The following is a 19,936-nucleotide window of genomic DNA, read 5'->3' on the forward strand; positions in this document are numbered from 1 at the left end:
GTCGTGGTCGATGGTGAGTAGAGGGTCTGTTGTGTACTTGTCTGTTGGGGCTGTCTGGGTGTTGAAGCTGTCGTGGTGTCTGCTATCTTACGATGGAAGAAGGTGGCGAGGGAGGTGCACAGGGCTTGCGACGGTGGGATGTTATTGGTGTTGAGCTGGGGTTGGAGAGTTCCTTCACGATGTTAAAGAGCTCCTTGCTATTGTGTGCATTGTTGTCGAGGAGGTCTTTGAAGGAGGTCCTCTTGGCCGCCCTGATGAGGTGGTGGTGGTTGCGAATTGCGTCCTTGTGTGCTGCGTGGCTGTCCGGAGTTTGTTCACTTTGCCATTCCTTCTCTAGTTTCGGGCAGGCTTGCTTGGAGGCAAGGAGTTCTGGGGTGAACCAGCTGGCCCTCTTGCTAGTGTCTCTGCATGGGGGTGTCTTCAGCAGGGCGAGAGTGTTGGCGCAGTCGTGGGTGTTGGAGGTTTCGGTGGGTGGGCTGAGAACGAGGTTTGCATGTAGTTGGTCTTCATAGATTTTGCTCCAGAGAAGTTCGGTGGTGTGGCTGACGGAGACGTGTGGGCTTGAGGAGAAGACGGGGTCGAGCGTGTAGCCGGCGGAGTGGGTGGCCATTTTGACGAGTTGCTTCAGTCCGAGGTTGGTGAGGTTATCGATCAGGGTTGTGGAGTTGTTGTCGTTGTTGTTCTCAAGGTGAAAGTTCAGGTCTCCGAGGAGGATGTAGTCGTGGAGGTCAGGGCGTGCGTGCTGATGAAGTCAGAGATGGAGTCGCTGAACTAGGGACGGGGTCCGAGGGGTCGGTAGACGAGGGTGTATCTGAGGGTGGAGTTAGGGTCTGTGTGGATCTGGAAGTGCATGTGTTCGGCAGTGCTGACTGCGTCGTTGGTGCTAGTCGAGACCCTGATGCTGTTCTTGTGGATGATATCAATTCCTCCTCCGACTGCGTTGGTGCCGTCTCTGCGGGTGATCTTGTAGCCGTCTGGGATGGCTATGGCGATGTCGGGTGCGGAGGAGTAGTTCAACCAGGTCTCTGTCAGGAAGGCGACGTCCAGGGATGTTGTGTTGAGCAGGTCTCAGAGCTCGACGGCGTGTTTGCGTGTGGAGCGGATGTTCAGTAGTATGCATCAGAGGTGGTCGAGGTCTTTCTTGGCGGGTGGTTCGTCATCTCTGATGCTGATGTAGCTGCAGTTCCGGCAGGTGAAGGGACTGTGTGTGCGTTTCGGGGCGGCCTTGAAGCAGGTATGGGTCCATCTGGAGTTGAGAGCGTGCAGAGTGCTGGCATCGCAGTGGCGGCAGTTGTCGTGGCATGTGCGGGGGCCAGGAGTTCTGGCACTGGGCGCGGTCCAGGCACAGACGGACTTGCCTTAGGCGCACCCGCTGCGCGCGTCTGCTACACAGCCTCACAGCGGCCGGCATATATGGGGAGGTTGGAGGGAGGAGCAGCTGGGAGGCAGGAGGCGGGGGTAGCGAGTGGACAGTCATGGGGGCAGGGCCACAGGGGATGCAACAGCAGGGGCAGTGAGGGGTGATGAAGGGAACAGAAGGCAAAAAGGGCACAAAAAAAGAGGGAAAACAAGTGTCACAGAAGGCAAGAGGGCACAGAAATACAGGGAAAAAATGAGTGTCACAGAAGGCAAGAGGGCACAGAAATACAGGGAAAAACGAGTGGCACAAAAGGCAAAAAGGGCACAAGAATACAGGGGCAGCTGAGAAACAGAAGGCAAAACCGGGCAGAGAGGCACGGGGGCAGCGAGAGGAACAGAAGGGGAAACCGGGCTGAGAGGCACAGGGGCAGCGAGGGGTACAGAAGAGAAAACCGGGCTGAGAGACACGGGGGCAGCGAGGAGTACAGAAGGAAAAACCGGGCAGAGACACGGAGGCAGCGAGGGGTACAGAGGGAGGAAAATTGGCACGGACCACAAACAGGCAGCGGGGGAAGACAGAACAACAGCAGTCACAGACACAACACTAAAATACAGGCAATACAATAAAACAATAAAGCGGAATAAGAACAAACCCACCGCCTACCACTGGCCACCAGGAATGAGGCGCAGGTGGTAGCCTGCGGGTGGAAGAGGGCCTCGAACTTCCTCAGCAGTGGCAGCTGGGGCAGGGACACACAGGTGGTGCTGTGCGGAGGGGGAGTGACCTATCTGGTGGGGTCCAATGTTGTATCTGTTTATAAACAATGGCCATCTCAACTCTGAGGGACCAAGATTCCCATAAACAAGGTTACATCAAGCTGGCAAAGTAAGAGGAGAGATGGCTGCTATGAAACCCAAGACACCCTCTTTTTCCGCTTAAGTGAAGGCTGGCAGGAGAATCATGTTGTCCATATTCTTACAATTGGGCTAACATGTCCCTTTTTTCCCCGCCATTTTTAAGTTTTCCACGTTTTAGTTCCAGTTCCTAAGCAATGCTTATTCGGAGTTGGCATCTGTGAAAAAGAACCGATTATCAACTTAAATATATTGTTATTGCTATTCATGAAGGCTGAACTTATAATAGTTAACAATGAGAGGGTGGAAATGTGCACTCCTGTTTATGCATCTAAACCTAAATATTTAAATAAGCTTTAAACTTTATGGCATGCTACGCTTGCTTATGCCTGCCTGGCATGTACTGTAACATGAAAGTGGTCAGGCCCCGCTCGGGCGACCTGAACTCAAACGTGCACTGCAATGTAGCTAAATACTGACTACGTTTTCTAGTTATCCATTGATTAGTAACTCATTAAACAGTTTGCTTTTTCATTTAACTTATAGCAATGTATTCATCATTGCATGGTTTGTGTGAAACCAACAGTGTGTTTTTCTATTGAAACATTTCTCAATTAATAATTATATTTGCAATCATACATTTTCTGCAGCAATTGAGAGTTTATGAGTTGAGCCCAATGCATTTCTGGACTGAGCGTCCCTTCGTCAGGGGCAAACCTGTAAATAAATAAATGGATTCATCAAATTTATGTGCCTAACTTATCGAGGTACATATGCAGAACCATCTTTCTGTAGGAATACAGTCGTATCATTGTCGTTAATTCCATATACCACGTGCATGAAATACATACATATATTCCTTTTGCAGACACCATTCCTCTGTCACTTATTGTTATTTACATGTCAGAAGTCTTGGTTTAACAGAATTGTTATCATGGATTCTATCGCCCAGGAGAGGAATAATGGTGTCATGATGCTTTATTTATATAGAACATCCCATGTCTCTTAGGTAGTTAGATGAAGTTATGCTTACTGCCGCTCATTACAAAATATATATATATATTATTGGTGTTTGAGTTATCCAACAAGCCTATGACAATGAGTATAAACCCCTTATAGCATGCATTAAGATTTTGCCAGCACGTTTTTAGTATATTAGTAAGGCTTACGAATGTCTTATCGAATTGGCAATGCGTTATATGATAAAAAAAATCTAAATGCTAAACACGTTAAGCAGCCAGTTTAATTGTATCGCTAGTGGCGGGGTTCTAAAATCTTCTTTATACTTTGTCATAAGACACCTTGTGTTTTAGGGGTAATTGTCTATTTTTTGCTGATTCAGGTGGAGCTGCAAAATACTGCACTAGATGAACTATATACCTGTGTGTCTTATGTGTATCTACTTCATTATGTGGCATCTTAGAACTGAACCGATCATCACCTTAAATATATTGTTATTGCTATTCATGAAGGCTGAACTTATAATAGGGCATTTAGATAGATTTTTAATCCATGTGTTAGGTGAAACAATATTATTAGAACAGTTCTTTAAGCACAAATGCAGGGCGTGAGAGCTGCAACTCACTCAAGAACAAGTATCCCCAGAATGCAAATTAAATTACATCATGGCAGGAATGAGATACCATTCCCAACCAATACCATCGGTCCTTTGCATTCCCTTCTATCCCTTCATTGTGGTTCATTTTTTATCTGCTTGTAGCATTATTCGTCCATTAGGAGAAAAACATTTTTGGTTGACTTGACTGACTACCTGTCTTTTAAAATGTTGTCAACCAGCAATTTTCCCAAAGGCATTGTGTGAGGGAAATATGGCTTCGATCACTTGGTTCTTTGGTGAATTTTGCCTTTTTTTTGGGTGTTAGGATATTGTTGCGGTTTTATAAATCAATAATATAGATAAACACACTTCCAAAGGGTATGGAGTGAGGACTGCGGCTTCTTGGTCTTGACAGGCGTGGTAATGCTTTCTTTTTTCTCTCCACAGGTTTCTTGAGGGATGGTACCACTGGCAGTCACCTCCAAAATAAATAGGGACAATGCGAGGTGTAAGCTACTCTATTCTATTACTATTTTCTCCCGTCACCAGGTCACCCACGATGAAGGATTCTAAAGACTTGGTGTCTCTTTTCTCTCTGGTAGGAGTGTCATGATGGACCAGAGGGAGGGCCCAAGGTTATTAAGAAGTTCACAGATAAGTGCAAAAGGAGAAGGTAGGGAAGGAAATAAAGAGAAAAGAAATTGAAGCGTTGGATTCTCAGTTCCTGTGCCCAACTTAAGGGAGAATTTCATAATATACTCCCCCTACTTGTATACTGGCACTTTCTAGGACACATGCATGGGCCTCCAGTTTTCCTCCTTTCCCCTTCATGTAGGTACTCCCCCTACCCACAATGATGCGCCCCACCTTGCTCAGAGCTCTCCTGAGCTGCTGCGGCTGCAGCAGTATCTCTGGCAATGTCTACCATTCGGTGGTGAACCACACTTAGCGGATGTCTTCTGCCTTGCTGCGGTCCTGCCGATTCTTCTTCTCCATTGTGGCGCTGACTCGAGGCTTCTTTTTTGATGTCCCTTTGTTTTGCTGGTCTCGCTCCTGTCTCTCCTCCATTACCAGGAACCATCTTAGTATGCAAGGGTTTCTACTTGTTATAAGCCATCCATTCAAGAGGAGCATGGGATGTATATAGGGCAATGTCCTGCCCTTCCAAGTAGTATCGAAGTCCATTTAATAGCTAAGGCTGTCCTTCCAAGTAGTATCGAAGTGCATTTAATAGCTAAGGCTGTCCTTCCAAGTAGTATCGAAGTGCATTTAATAGCTAAGGCTGTCCTTCCAAGTAGTATCGAAGTCCATTTAATAGCTAAGGCTTCTTTCTCCACTGTAGCATCGTTCTTTCTTGGGAAATAGCATGCAGCCATATATAGGATGGGTTTTTCCTCTCCTCTTTCATCTTTTTGGGACAGTGCCGTACCTAAGCCAACTCCCAAAGCTTCTGTTTTGGGAATAAAAGGTTTTGTAAAATTGTGACTGCGAAGGATGGGTTCTGAGGTGAGAATGTTTTGTAAGGTATAGAAATTTAATAGGACCTCTTAGGAGGGATGATGTAACCTTAATTCTGCTTCTTTATTCTTTTTTCGATGATCGGTTAGCGCAGAGGTTTCCAAAGTGTGTGTCGTGACACAGTACTGTGTCGCCTCCCATGTGTGTGTGTGTGTGTGTGTGTGTGTGTGTGTGTGTGTGTGTGTGTGTGTGTGTGTGTCGCGCGATGATGATGTGACGTCACTGGCATATTAGGGTGAATGCTTGCATTCAGTGACACAGTACAGTACAGCGACGTACGCAGAGGAAGGAGAAGCTGAGCTTGCGGCCTTGTTCTCTTTCCGACGCAGAGACCATGGAGCCGCCTCTGCTCTCCAGGCGCTCAGTAAGCCAAATCTTCGAAATTTTCGAACTCTGTTTAGGCCGCACAGGGATTGCATTTACAAGTGGGTCGGATTTCAACAAACCCCGTAATTACCGGTTGGTTTAAAGACCAAAGTACCCCTCCCCTAGCGGCAACCCCCTCCAGTGTAGATTTCAGCAGGTCAAAGCTGCTTGGCTCCTGGGTATCAGATTTGAACGGGTGTGATAAATACCATCTATCCATCAGGTAGGGTTGCTTCCCGACAAGTATTTTACCATTCTGGCTAGTATAGAAAGAAAACACCTCGAGATAACCATCAAAATCAGGTCCCTTGTCTGCCTGAAAAAGTCCGAAAGGAAGTGGTAGGCTGTCAAGGTCGGTGAGTGAAAATAAAAACGTGTGATCCTGGGCTTATTTTTACCTCTGCTGCGTGTGCCAAGGATTAGCAGAAGCACTGTTTCCTACATCTGTGCCTTGCGAGGAGCAGGAGCAGGGGGGCTTTTGACCTCTATCTTATGTGAGCAGATACGATGCAGAGTGCTGGGAGAGGGAAGGTAAGTGTGCGCATATAGCATACTTGATGGGTTGAGCGAAAGTGCCTTTGTGCTTTGTGTGTCTAAGAGAGAAAGAGCTGTACGTCATCTCTGAGTGTCTAAACCTGTGTTCTGTGCAAGAATAGAAAAAGGATGTACCGTGTGCTTGCGCGTGCTATGTCTGTGCAGAAGTGGTTTGTTTGGGGTACATGCTATGCTTTCGTGTGTGTGTGTGCGGTTGTTTGAGCAGTGTGTATGTCTGAGTGCAGGGGTACTGGGTTCAGGGTCAGAAGGTACCATGTCTGCTTGAAAAAGTCCGAAAGGAAGTGGTAGGCTGCTGGGAAGTGGGGCGTGCAATCACGGCAAGGCCGGTGAGTAAAAATAAAAACGTGAACACTGCATACATGACTTGAAACACTTGGAGGTATGGGGTCCCCCACACAAGCCTAAGAGACCTTCTTTATTTTATAAAACATAGTTCCTCACTAGGGGGTGTGGCATACAAGGCACTATAGGACCTGTTCCCACCATCATTATAATATGATTTCCCCTTTTGTGTTTTATGGAATTGTAACAATGCTGCTTGTATTATTTTTATTCATATCCCTGCTTATGCTCGCAAAAATACTGCATCTTAGAGCACGTTGTTAAAATAAACTTTTTAAACTTTATTGTGTCTCTTTTTTACCCGTGTTGTGGACTGGTATGAGAATAACAAAAAAAAGAGTGTTCTTGATTCCCACCATTCCTGAGAGTAACCTAAGTCGCATGTTCTGGGTTGTCTAATCATTGGTTACTTTGCTGTAGGACGAAGAGCTAATGTGACACTGATGCTAGTCGGTTAGGTGTTCTAGTTACTGGGGTGAGTTTTTTGATCCACCACAATTCACTGAGGTCCTGGGTCTCTGTGCACAGTTCTGTGTCTGAGCAGAATCCATGCAACAGGAGTGAGAAGGATAGTGGAGGGATAGAAGGGATAGAAAGGTTTGCATTCATTTAGCGCCTGTTACCCCTGATGGGTGTTGAAGCGCTTTTCTGGCGACTAGCACGCTATTCTGGAACCCATAAAGGATTAGTGTTGAAAATTAGTATAGTGAAATATGAAGTAATTTGAGTGGTGCATACATTATTCAGTTATTTGGATAGAGGAGGGTAGGTGGGGGGATAGAAGACGGAAAGAGGTTTGAATTTATATAGCGCTTGCTACCCCTAATGGGGTTTTAAAGTGCTTTTTTGGCGAGTAACACACTACTCTAGAACCCATAAGGATTAGCATTGAATTAGTATGGTGAAACATGAAATTAATTTGAGTGGTGGATATGTCAGTGATTTATTTGGATAGAGAAGGGTAGGCAGCGGGATAGAAGAGGGAAAGAGGTTTGTATTTATATAGCGCTTGCCACCCCTGATGGGGTTTTGAAGTGCTTTTTTGGTGAGTAGGATGCTACTCCGGAACCCATAGGGATTAGTGTTGAATTAGTATGGTGAAACAGGAAATTAATTTGAGTGGTGGCTATGTTAGTCAGTTATTTGGATTGAGAAGGGTTAGGGAGGAGTAGAAAAGGAAAAAAAGGTTTTCATTTATATAACGTTTCTAACCCTGATGGGGTGTTCAAACGCTTCATTGGCAAGTAGCACGCTACTTACGAACCCATAAAGGATTAGTGGTGAATTAGTATAGTGGAATATGGAATTTGAGAAGTGAACATGTTAGTCTGTTATTTTGATTGACAAGGATAGTGGTGGGATAGTCAAGGATTTCTTTTTTAGGTCATAGCAGTAGGAGGAGGCTTTTGGATGAGTAAAAGGGTTTTGGAGGGGAAGAGTCAGAGGGAAGAGTCTAGAAAGGTTCGCTTTGGGGATCGGTATAGTAAAAGATGTCAGATGATGCAGGGAGGGGTAGAGTAGGAAAGAGTCTAGAAAGGGTTATTTTGGGGATCATAGTAGTGGTATGGGGTTTGGTATAAATGAGAGTGGATGTCGAGGATATATTGATAGCTGTATAGTGTGAGAGATAGGGTAGCGCATTGGAAATGCTAAATTAGAAGAAAGTGATAAATGTATAGATCCATAAGTAAATTGAAAGTATATTGATGCATAAAGGAGGTAAGTATATGTAGATATTGATAGAGGTACATGATGAGAAATAGGGTAGTGCATTGGATATGCTTTTCAGGAGAAAAGTAAATAACACACAGATCCAAGAACATGGAAGGTACATAGATGCACAATGGAAGCAAGTACATGTAGACCAAAGATGATTTTTACATTTCTTTATTAACAACATAATTATTGTACATGTTCATACAAAGCAATACACAAAGACAGGTACATATCTATGGTGAAATAAATGCTTATTTACAGTGAGATATGCTGTAAATGCCTGTTTGTGTATGGTGCTTTTGTGGGGAAGAGCCAAATCTTGAGTAGTTTTCTGAAGATACGGTGGTTGTCAGTGGATCTTATGTTGGGGGGTAAAGAGTTCCATAGTTTGGCTGCTTGAACAGAGAAGGATGTGCCACCAATGTTTTTTTCTGGTATCTTCAGATTTTGAAGCAAGATGCTCCTTTAGAGTGGAGGTTTCTTTGTTGAATGTGTTTGGTGATTATCTTCCTGATGAAGAGCGGTCCCATTCCATGTAGTGCTTTGTGGGTGATACAAAGTAGCTTGAATGTGGATCTTCTGGCAACCGGTTACCAATGCAGGGCTTTCAAGGCAGGTGAGATGTGGTCTCCCGGTTTGATATGCAGGAGTAGTCTGGCAGCCGAGTTCTGAATCCGTTGTAGTCTTTTCATGGTCATTAAATGTGATCCGTGGTAGAGGCTATTGGAGTCATCGAGTTTGGACAGAACAAGGGAGATCGTAGCTTGGACCTTGTGTGGAAATCCCAAATGAGGGAACATTTGTTGCAGTGTTGTTATAGTGACAAAGCTTGATCTTGCTAGTTTGTCCACTTGGACATTCTTTGATAACTTGTAGTCCATGGTCATTCCGAGTTTTCTAACTTCCTTCGATACTTTAGGCGGTTATCCCAGTTCATCAGGCCAGGAGGCAAGCGGGTCAATGTTTCTGTTAGAACTGGGATTTCTGGTTAGCTAAGGCTTACGCCAAAGCCAGGCAGAAACTACCATTCTAGTCAGGGCAAGGGAGTCACACGCCAAGATAACCCCTGCTCCCCCCCTTGGTAGCTTGGCACGAGCAGACAGGCTTATCCCGGAGGCAATGTGTAAAGCATTTGCGAACGCACACAACAACAACATCCTAGGCACACCACAAAAGGAACTCCACACAAGGTTATATAAAAATAACTTTTGTATTGTCAAATCACATCAGATAGTAATCACAGATGTACATTGTGCCAACTGGCACGGGCAATATTCACAAGGGATTATTTACAGGACAGGGCCACATGGGCCACTGTCAGATTCAACCCTTTTAGAACTAGAAATACTGTTAGAAATAGCACTTTGTAGATCATAGAATAATAATCACTTTAGCACACAACCAGTAACTACTGGTAACAGGTAAGTACCACCTACGCAACCCTAAAAGGAGAATATTACGCAGGGAACCTGGGCTTCACTAGCACATCTGTACTAGAAAGAACAACCACCTTAGTATCACCATACATTTAGGGGTATAGGCAAGATCTGGCTAAAACTGTTTAATGGCATCTTATAAGGTACATCTCCCCTGCCTGACTCTTGGAGTGATGCAGTTATTGCACTGATTTTAAAGCGATGGAAGAACCCAACTCAATGTCAGTCATACCGCCCAATTTCTTTGCTAAATGTTGAATATAAAGTCTTTGCTGGAATTCTGAATGCCTGTCTTAGCAAAGTTGTTGGGCCAAAAATTCACACGGATCAAAAGGGTTTCTTGCCAGGCCGGCAGCTGTCCGATTTAATGCATACCTTAATTGGGTCGATTGACTTGGCTTTGTCACAGGGTCTCCCTCTATCAATCATTACTGTTGATGCAGCCAAGGCCTTTGACTGGGTGAACAGGTACCTTCTGGATAGGGTTCTTAAGGTCCTTGGTTTTGCCGATAGTTTTAGGGAAGTGTTGAAAGAAATACATAAATCCCCTCGGGCCCAGATTCTGGTTAATGGCAATTTCTCCCCGGTAGTTAAGATAGGGCGTGGAACTAGGCAGGGCTGCCCGCTTTCCGACATTTATATATAGAGCCGCTAGCTCAGAGCATAAGGTTGAATCAGAAGATTGTCCATTTTTAAATAAACGGGTTTATACAAAAGTTAGCACTGTATGCTGACGACCAGATTCTTCTATCATCCAATGTCAGCACTACACTTTCAGAGCTTGAAGCTGTAACCCAAACTTTTGGAAGCCTGTCAGGTTATGAGATAAACAATGAGAAACCCGAGGTTGTGGCCTGGAACATAACCGATCAGGAGGGTAATTTTGCTAAAGAACTTAAATACTTCGGAGTTATAATATCTCAGGTCCCCGCCCTAATCCCCAAGATTAATCTAGATAGAGTTTCAAAAGAGGTCAGTGTCCTACTAAAAAGATGGCAGAGCATCCCACTTTCATTGTATCAGCGAGTTAATCTCATCAAGATGTGTGTCCTCTCAAAATACGCTTACTTTTTTAACAACATTCCTTTAGAATTCGGAAAATCTGATATTCTTAAAATCCAGGGCAAGATATCTTCCTTTATCTGGGCAAGTAAAGAGATCTGGTTATCCTGGAAGAAATTAAGGTGCAAACTCCAGCAAGGGGTGGCCCTACCAGACTTCCAGCTGTATTGCTGGGCTTATCAACTAAAGAACTGTAGAATGCTATTGCTCTCTCCGGACAGTTCGCTGATAGGCTGCATGCTTAAAGCCATGTTAGTAGGGGAAGAGGAGCTAGGTTTCATGTATAAGTTTGACTCTCCTAAATTCTTTAAAAAAATCTGTTTAAAGACTCTGCGTTCGGCGGCTAGGTTGTGGTCGGACTGCCGAAATTGTTTAGGACTATCCTATTATAGTGATTGGGCGCCAGTTTGGGATTCTCCTGGTACACCAGAGTCTCTTTTGGACTCTCTTGCTTACCCACTAAAAGAGGCAGGAGTTGTATATAGGAGAGACATTGTACTGGGTGACAAATGCCATTCCTGGGGATACTGGAACCATATTACTAACTGTACTTTGTCCTGGTTCAAGTTTTACCAGCTCTCTTCCTGCTGTAGGAAGCAAAGCTGGCAACTTATAGAGGATAGCAGTATGGAAAGCGAACTACAGGATCTAGCTCCAAAGAAAGAAAGAAGTGGCGCAATGGTATAACCATCTTTTGGCAGCTACAGACAGAAAGATGGATCAACCATACAGAATCTGGGAGAACTACTTGCCGAGCGAGGAGTTGGAAACTTTATGGCAAGTATCTTTAGATACTCTTTACCCACTTTTTTACACTCCATAGAATCTATTGGTCTCCCCTTAAGTTATCCAAGATAAAGGGAGGTGGAGAAGCCAGCTGTATGAGATGCGGCCTTCAGAATGCAGATGATGTCCATGTATCCGCGTCCTGTTTCAAGATACAAGAATTTTGGACAAATATGGGTAAGATTATCTCTAGAGCCCTGGGTCGCATCGTTGAGGTAAGCCCAACTCGTATACTATTTGGTTTTACTCCTGCACTGGGGGCAGCTTCAGACCCGATAGGGCCCCAACAGAAACTGGTGTTTTACTAAATTTTGCGGGCTAGGAGGGAGATTTGTAAAGCATGACTCCGAACGACATATCCTACTTGGAATGCTTGGTGGAGTTCTGTTAGGATCAATGCCGCATTAATCTCCTCTATCCACAATGGATCTGATCTCTTCAGTTACTGCCGATAAGGTCGACTCTGTACAGTAGTAGGGTCTAAACTCATGCTGAGCAGGATCCAGACAGTCCGTATTTTCAAAGAAGGTGGTGATCTCCTGATTCATGGCCTTTTCTAAAATGTTAGCAGGAAGAGGAAGAACCAATTTGGATCTGTAGTTCTTTACATCTGAGGGATCGAGGGAAGGAGTCTTTAGAAGTGGCAAAATCAATGCCTTTTTCCAAGCAACTGGAAAAAAGCCGGACTTGAGCACCATTGTAATAACAAAGTGAGATGAGTAGAAATGGTAGCTGGAACTGAATGGAGGGCAAGAATCTGCAGGGCTCTAAATTTCATAGTGTTGATAAGATTAGAGACCTTCTCTTTAGTAAGTGGGGTAAATGTACTCATTACCAGGAAATGGTAAGTTAGTTTATTCACCGTACGATTACTCAACTATATCTGTTCCTAAAGATTATCTGGTGTTATATTAAAATTCAGGAATATTTTATTTACTTTGGAAAAAAGAATTTGGTTAGTTCATCACAACTTTTTGGTTGGGAGTTGCTACATTTTTATAACCAAAGGATGACAGTGATTTAACTATGTTGAACAGTAGGCTGTAACTCTTCCTCCAACATTGCTGTTGGTGCCTACATTTTCTTTGGCATTTCTTGAGATCATAGGAGTACCATGACGCAGAAGGCGCAGACAGATGGTTAGTCATCAATCTAAAAGGCCCTACTTGACAAACTGTCTGGTAACAATGTGCGAGATGATTAGCTTTAAGTGGCTCAAGATTTTCTCTAATCAGAAGTGGCTCTCACTTCAGAAAAGGTTGAAGACCCCTGTTGTAAACACTTAATATCCCCCAAATCAAATAATTGATGAATGCAAAACAGCAGGCAGGCCTTTTATTGGCCCATTGGCAGGCGCTGGCTCAATGCAAGGACGAGGTAGCATTCACTGGCATTTTTATGAAAAGTGCAGGCTTGTTACAAAACTGGCGATTTATTTTTGCACATCGCTATATCCTGGAGGGTCTGAATGACAATGCTCCCAAATATAATCATGCCGTGTGGGAAACAGTGGCCTAAACTCTGCCGGCAAACACAAGCTATTCAGGATAGATGTGTTGCAGTAAAGTTTGTAATATGTTGTGACTTGGACACAGCCAATTGCTTTGGTCAGGCGATTGACATGAGTGTGGAACTTCGGTGCATTGCCTGGATTAGGTCTATATGCTTCTCTTAAGATACCCGAGCAGCGTTAATGGACAAGCTATTCGATGGCTCTCACCTTTTAAGCAAGAAAGCAGACTAGGCCCCAGACTGATTCCTTGGGTCTGTCTGCCTCCGCCACGCAATTTCAACACAAATCTCGTCCCCTTTTGGCTACAGTAAGGTTTTTCAACTCTGCCAGCGCCAGACCCTGCTGCAAACCCAGCAGGTCTCCCAGTTCTTTCATGGCCATGGCACACAAAGGCAACGCCCAGGACATCATGCCACTGAGTGACCTGCCTCTACAACTGGTGCAGCTGCAAAACCTCTTTGTGTCCTGCCAGTCACTGACTCACCCTATTGTAGGCAGCATCCAACATTTTCTCCAGTGAATTAGATTGTTTTAGTGGCAGACCCATCTCCCTATTCCATCCAGACTTAACAGTGGCAATGGATGTATTACTTCTGGGATGGGAAGGCCATATGAGAGACAGAGACTAGGGAACCCTCGTCACCGGCAGAGACCCAACTCCACATCAAGCTGTTGCGAGCATTTCACTTGGCGGTGAAGGTCTTCCGGCCCACCATCACAGGAGGCCTGGTGCAGCTTCTCACAGACAAAGCAGTCAATGACGATGGTCTCATCAGGAAGAGTCACACTTGAGCGTGTTTGGCAGCGAGCCGAGGATTCACTGGCTCCCAGGTACGCTGCCCCGAGATACAGAAGAATCCTTACTGGGTTGTATTAAATATAGTGTGAGAAGCGTATGGGAGAGACGGCAATCTACCATCCTGATGAGCCCACGGTAATTAACTGGAATGGTTGAAACATTGACTAAACAGGGACTATTTCATATAAATGATGTCTTCTAAGAATCGCCTTTGCTTAACTTGTATTGTACAAAAGCAATTTACAGCCCTGTTTCTGTGAACAAAATGTGGATCGGACTGTTTTATCATCATATCACTTTCATCTTGAGCACTGCGCAGTCATCACTCAACGATTTATATATACCCTTGCTGCTGAGAATACAATTAGAATTTTTGGAAATGAAAAGTCCTCATCTGAATTCTAATCATGATAAAAATGGTGAATTAATATCTAAACAGGGCCTGCATATGTGAAACAGACCAGTGAGATAATGAACTCATAGACCTCTTAGTTGTTCACTGTGCGCATGGGAAGTACTTCTATGCGTCTACGCTTGTTACTTCTGGAGCAGAATGATGTCGACACTGAGCTGCATGATGTCTCCTACTGCGTGCAGCAGGAGTGCTTTAAAGTTTGAGGATCCAGCCTGGCGTGTGGGGAATATTCACACGGTAAGGAATCTTCAGGTAAAGGAGTACCCACCAGAAAGAGCGTTATCGAAGGCAAGTAACTGGTTGGTTATGTTTTCCTGCTGTCGTATATTATCTCATTCTGGGTGGTGAACTCTGCTCGCGGAGCTTTCCGTACTCCGCGGAGCTCGCATAGTTCCTAAAAACTCCGCTCCATGGAGCGTAGCGAGGTTTTTTTCGACGCTTGCGCTCTTCAACGTCATGTGCCAGAGCGGGGAAAATCCACCTCCTAATGAGATTTTTCCTTGCTCGCGCTCGCCATGGTCTAGTTGGCGAGCACAATCAACCTCCTGGGGCGATTTCTCATAGCGGGTCGTCGGATTTCTCAATGCTTCGCATTGACAAAGCTGCCGCTCGAGTAGAGGCAGCTGCACACTCTTGCGCTGCACATGGTGCCATTCGCAATTATTTTTAGTGGGCAGGACAAACACCAGGAGATCAAAATCACCACAAACAGCATGACCCTTACGTACTCCGCTGCTCGCGGAACTCCGCGTAGACCGCCAGACTTTTTTTGTCACTGTGCGGAGTTCCTAATGGAGGAACTCTGCATAGGCTTAATCTTATCATGAAAATATAGATATCAGTCATATGTTAAGAATCAATGGTAAGTAGAAACCTTTTGGGTGGAGTAAAATTTAAGGCATTATTATTGTGATTTTGTTGGCAATTATTGAGCGGTTGAGTTTTTTTTACACTTTGCCGAGTTCTTAATTGAGGAACACTGCCTGGGCCTAATCTTACCATGAAAATCTAGATTTCAGTCATATGTAAAGAAACAAGCGTGAGTAGAAACCTTTTGGGTGGAGAAAATTTAAGACATTAATATTGTGAATTTTTTGTTAATTAGTTGATGTTTGCAAGCACTAACACTTCTCTGTGTAAAGTAAAGACCTTGAGAGTTTTGTAACTTTCAGATACTCAAATTGAGGATTCTGTTGCAATTAAAAATATTTCCAGGCCTGAAATTTCTTTGGAGGTAGCATGCGGACAGCCTAAGTTATCCTGCAAGAGTTTCTTGATGAATCCTATTGCAACTACAGTATGTGCTCTCTCATGTAAAGTCAGGTTGTTAGAAGCTTTTCTGCAACTCAAGATACGCCTTACTTTTCACCTCATGTGGATGCATTTCTCATGTTTAGTGAGATCTCCTTTCTGAGTAAAATGTTGCTGGCTTTCCCCTTCTGTATAAGGCTTTAGTCCAGGGTGAATTCTCTCATGTGAAGTGACATTGTATTCAAGACTAAACCTTATCTGACATTCAGAACACACATAAGGCTTTTTTCCCCCGTGTGAGTTCGCTCATGTCAAGTGACAAGTAATTTGTAACCAAAACTTTGCTTGCATTTCGAGCACTCATAAGGTTTTTCCCCAGAGTGGGATCTCTCATGACGTGTAACACTGTCTTTCAGATTCAAGCTTTTATGGCATAAGGATTTTCTCCAGTGTGGAGTTTCTCATGGTGAGATAGCGTTTTTCTCTGCAGCTTTTCTGGCATTCAGAGCACTCATAAGGTTTTCATCAGTATGGAGTCGCTTATGGTTAGTGAGGCTGTGCCTATCAAATAGGAATTTCGGGCATTCACAGTGTTGGTAATGTTTTTCCCCTGTGTGCGTCTGCTCATGTAGAGTGAGGTTGAGTTTAAAATTGTTCCTTTTCTGGCATTCAGAGAACTGAATTATTTTTATGGCGCTTGTAACCATCTCTACCTCTGAATCTTTTCTGACATTTAGAGCACTGTTAATTTATTTTTTCTCCAGTGTGGATTCCCACATGTTCAGTGAGATGCGATTTTTGGCTGAAACATTTTTGGCATTCAGAGCACTGATAAGGTTTTTCCCCAGTGTGGGTTCTTAAATGCTGAGTGAGGCTGCTTTTTTGAGTGAAACATATCTGGCATTCAGAGCACGTATAAGGTTTTTCCCCAGTGTGGATTCTTATATGGTAAGTGAGACTGTGTTTGAAACTGAAACATTTTTGGCATTCAGAGCACTGATAAGGTTTTTCCCCAGTGTGGATTCTTATATGGTAAGTGAGACCGCGTTTTTTACTGAAACATTTTTGGCATTCAGAGCACTGATAAGGTTTTTCCCCAGTGTGGGTTCTTATATGATGAGTGAGACTGTTTTTTCCAATGAAACATTTGTGGCATTCAGAGCACTCATAAGGTTTTTCCCCAGTGTGGGTTCTTATATGATGAATGAGACTGTTTTTTGTACTGAAACATTTGTGGCATTCAGAGCACTGATAAGGTATTTCCCCAGTGTGGGTCCTTGCATGTTTAGTGAGTCTTATTTTGTCAATGAAACATTTGTGGCATTCAGAGCACTGATAAGGTTTTTCCCCAGTGTGGGTTCTTATATGATGAGTGAGACTGTTTTTTCCAATGAAAGATTTGTGGCATTCAGAGCACTGATAAGGTTTTTCCCCAGTGTGGGTTTTTATATGCAGCGTGAGACTCCTTTTTTCACTGAAACATTTCTGGCATTCAGAGCACTGATAAGGTTTTTCCCCAGTGTGGGTTATTGTATGTCGAGAAAGACTTCTTTTGTCACTGAAACATTTCTGACATTCAGAGCACCGATAAGGGTTTTCCCCAGTGTGGGTTTTTATATGCTTAGTGAGACTGCTTTTTTCACGGAAACATTTCTGGCATTCAGAGCACTGATAAGGTTTTTCCCCAGTGTGGGTTTTTATGTGCTTAGTGAGACTGCTTTTTTCACGGAAACATTTCTGGCATTCAGTGCACTGATAAGGTTTTTCCCCAGTGTGGGTGCTTGTATGCCGAGTGAGATAGATTTTTTCACTGAAACATTTGTGGCATTCAGTGCACTGATAAGGTTTTTCCCCAGTGTGGGTTACTGCATGTCGAGAAAGACTTTGTTTGTCTCTGAAACATTTCTGGCATTCAGAGCACTGATAAGGTTTTTCACCAGTGTGGGTTATTGCATGTCGAGAAAGACTTTCTTTGTTACCAAACCTTTCCTGGCATTCAGAGCACTGGTAAGGTTTTTCCCCAGTGTGGATTCTTGTATGTACAGTGAGTTTGCCTTTGCAACTGAAACATTTCTGGCATTCAGAGCACTGAAAAGGTTTATCCCCAGTGTGGGTTCTTCTATGCTGAGTGAGACTGAATTTTAGACTGAAACATTTCTGGCATTCAGAGCACTGGTAAGGTTTATCCCCAGTGTGGGTTCTTATATGCCGAGTGAGATGGGTTTTGTAAATGAAAGATTTCTGGCATTCAGAGCACTGGTAAGGTTTTTCGCCAGAGTGGGTTATTACATGTCGAGAAAGACTTTGTTTGTTACAAAATCTTTCCTGGCATTCAGAGCACTGATAAGGGTTTTCCCCAGAGTGTATTCTCATATGTTCAGTAAAATAAGATTTACGGTTGAAACTTTTTTGGCATTCAGCGCACTGGTAAAGTTTTTCCACAGAGTGGGTTAATTCATGTCGATATAGACTCAGTTTGATACTAAACCTTTTCTGGCACTCAGAGCACTGATAAGGTTTTTCCCCAGTGTGGATTCTCATATGCTCAGTGAGATAAGATTTACGCCTAAAACTTTTTTTGCATACTTTGCACGGAGAGTGGTTTACCCCAGTGTGGATTCTCATATGCTCAGTGAGATAAGATTTACGCCTAAAACTTTTTTTGCATACTTTGCACTGAAAGTGGTTTTCCCTAGTGTGCATTCTGTCAAATTCTGTGAGATAAGATTTATGGCTGTATCTTTTTTGGCACAAGTAACTTTTTTCCCCAACTTCGGTTATTTTGCCTCGATTGAGGCGGGTTTGAACACTGAATTTGCTCTCACAGTCCGTGTTTTATAAGGTGTTTTCCTAGAGTTAATATCTCTACATTTAGTTTTCTCTTGCTTATATGCCACGGTAAGAGTGAACCTGATTTTAGAGTCAGGCTTGTTTAGATAATGCTCAGCATTTATCTCTAAAATAAATTGTGTGTAATCTTCTTAACACTTGAATTGAGAAAAATATGTCTGGAAGCAGCCCTGTAACACCTGTTGAAATTGTTCTAGCAGATAATAGTCTTTAGGTAATAGCCTCTCCGGCAGCGACTTATTTTGTGACTGAAGTTTTTCTCAAATCTATTTGTATAGGTTCTTAGCAATGCAGTAATAAGGTGTTAGTCTGATATTTAATCATTAAACTGATAAGTACCTTTTTCCACTGACGAATGGCAGTAACTGAGGGCGTTAGAACGGCACAGTACTATTGTGGATCATTAGTCGCAGAACATCAGTTCCTTTTACCCTTTCTATGTTTGGTGTAAAGTTAAGATTTGTAGTTCTGAAGACGAAGATTTATTTACATTACCTATAGCGCAACTGTGCTCATTTAATCCATTTTTATATTGAACAGTTTTACATATCACTCATTCACAGCAGATACTGTTGAGGCGATTTACATAGAATTACAGAACAGTACACAATAAAAAACAAACAATCTGAGATGGTTATGGACACAATAAAGTGGTGAATTTTTAAGGTTTTCATAAAAGTGAGCAGAGTGGGTCGTGGTTTTCTACCCAGAGTCAGATAGTCTCAAACTTGTGTAACTGGTTAAAAATGGTTGTTGAACAAAGGTGATTTTCCAATCTTTTGGTTGTTAACATGTCAGCTTCGGAGTCTTCTCTCAGCGTCTTTTCTTTGATGGTCTGCAGAAGAAACCTTTTGTTATAACTTTCTTTTATGCAGTGTGTGCTTCCTCTCTGGAATTACATGATGTTTTAGATGAAGGTTATTCTGTGCACAGATTTGGCATTGCTCTGGGTTAATGAAATGCTAAATTAGAGACTTCACTTACAGTATAGTACTTTCCTCAGCTCCCACTTCCTCGCCACACCTAGATTTTGGAAATTGTTTAAACGTAGAATGCTGGATGTCCTTCAGTTTTTCAAAATAATCCTTCTTATGGCACTGACTTCAGTTGCCTGGTGCTAAATCTTGCTTTGTTCGTCAGTAATTTCAATCACCTATAGTATTAAAATTAAATACTTAATACATGAAAATTTCCCAAAATATAATTTACAAGCCAAATCAATGCAGAGTTGCAGAATTTTGAAAATGTTGAGGTGTTTTTTATACAGAGCAGAGTGTAGAATTGTAGCCTGAGAGAACTTGGATGTAGGAGTGAGTATTTATACAATTTTCAACATTTTATTAAGCTCACAAAGGATACATGCACCCTATGGACTTGTAACATAGAATCCCAAAGGCAGAAATTAAAGTCATATGCACTGGCACCAAACAGATATTTAAACAAGCATTTACAATGCAACGGTTTCGCCTTTGCAAAAGTTAGAGCTATTGGCATTGTAAATGACAACATTTTTATTTATGTGTTGGTTTTGAAAACATAAATAAATGGCATTGTC

General features: G+C 43.2%; 3 protein-coding genes across 4 annotated transcripts in view; 1 reads left to right on the forward strand and 2 right to left on the reverse strand.

The window, feature by feature from the left end:
• Positions 1-19,936, forward strand: part of LOC144806055 (uncharacterized) — a 609,474-nt gene that overhangs the window by 98,749 nt on the left and 490,789 nt on the right. The window lies entirely within an intron of this gene.
• Positions 1-19,936, reverse strand: part of LOC144806053 (uncharacterized) — a 214,747-nt gene that overhangs the window by 22,442 nt on the left and 172,369 nt on the right. The window contains exon 6 of one of the 2 annotated variants that reach the window (XR_013605672.1): positions 18,546-19,534. The exons of the other annotated variant lie outside the window; for it this stretch is intronic. The gene's annotated coding sequence lies outside the window, so the exon portion shown is untranslated. Of the gene's footprint in view, positions 1-18,545; positions 19,535-19,936 lie in introns of those variants that run through there. 2 annotated transcript variants of the gene reach the window in all.
• LOC144806052 (uncharacterized) lies at positions 15,721-18,163 on the reverse strand. Its single transcript, XM_078672498.1, has one exon. The coding sequence runs from the start codon at positions 18,154-18,156 to the stop codon at positions 16,276-16,278; it is 1,881 nt and encodes a 626-aa protein (XP_078528624.1). The 5' UTR covers positions 18,157-18,163; the 3' UTR covers positions 15,721-16,275.

This window comes from Lissotriton helveticus, assembly GCF_964261635.1.
Source record: "Lissotriton helveticus chromosome 1_1 unlocalized genomic scaffold, aLisHel1.1 SUPER_1_unloc_41, whole genome shotgun sequence".
In the NCBI taxonomy this organism is placed as follows: domain Eukaryota; kingdom Metazoa; phylum Chordata; class Amphibia; order Caudata; family Salamandridae; genus Lissotriton; species Lissotriton helveticus.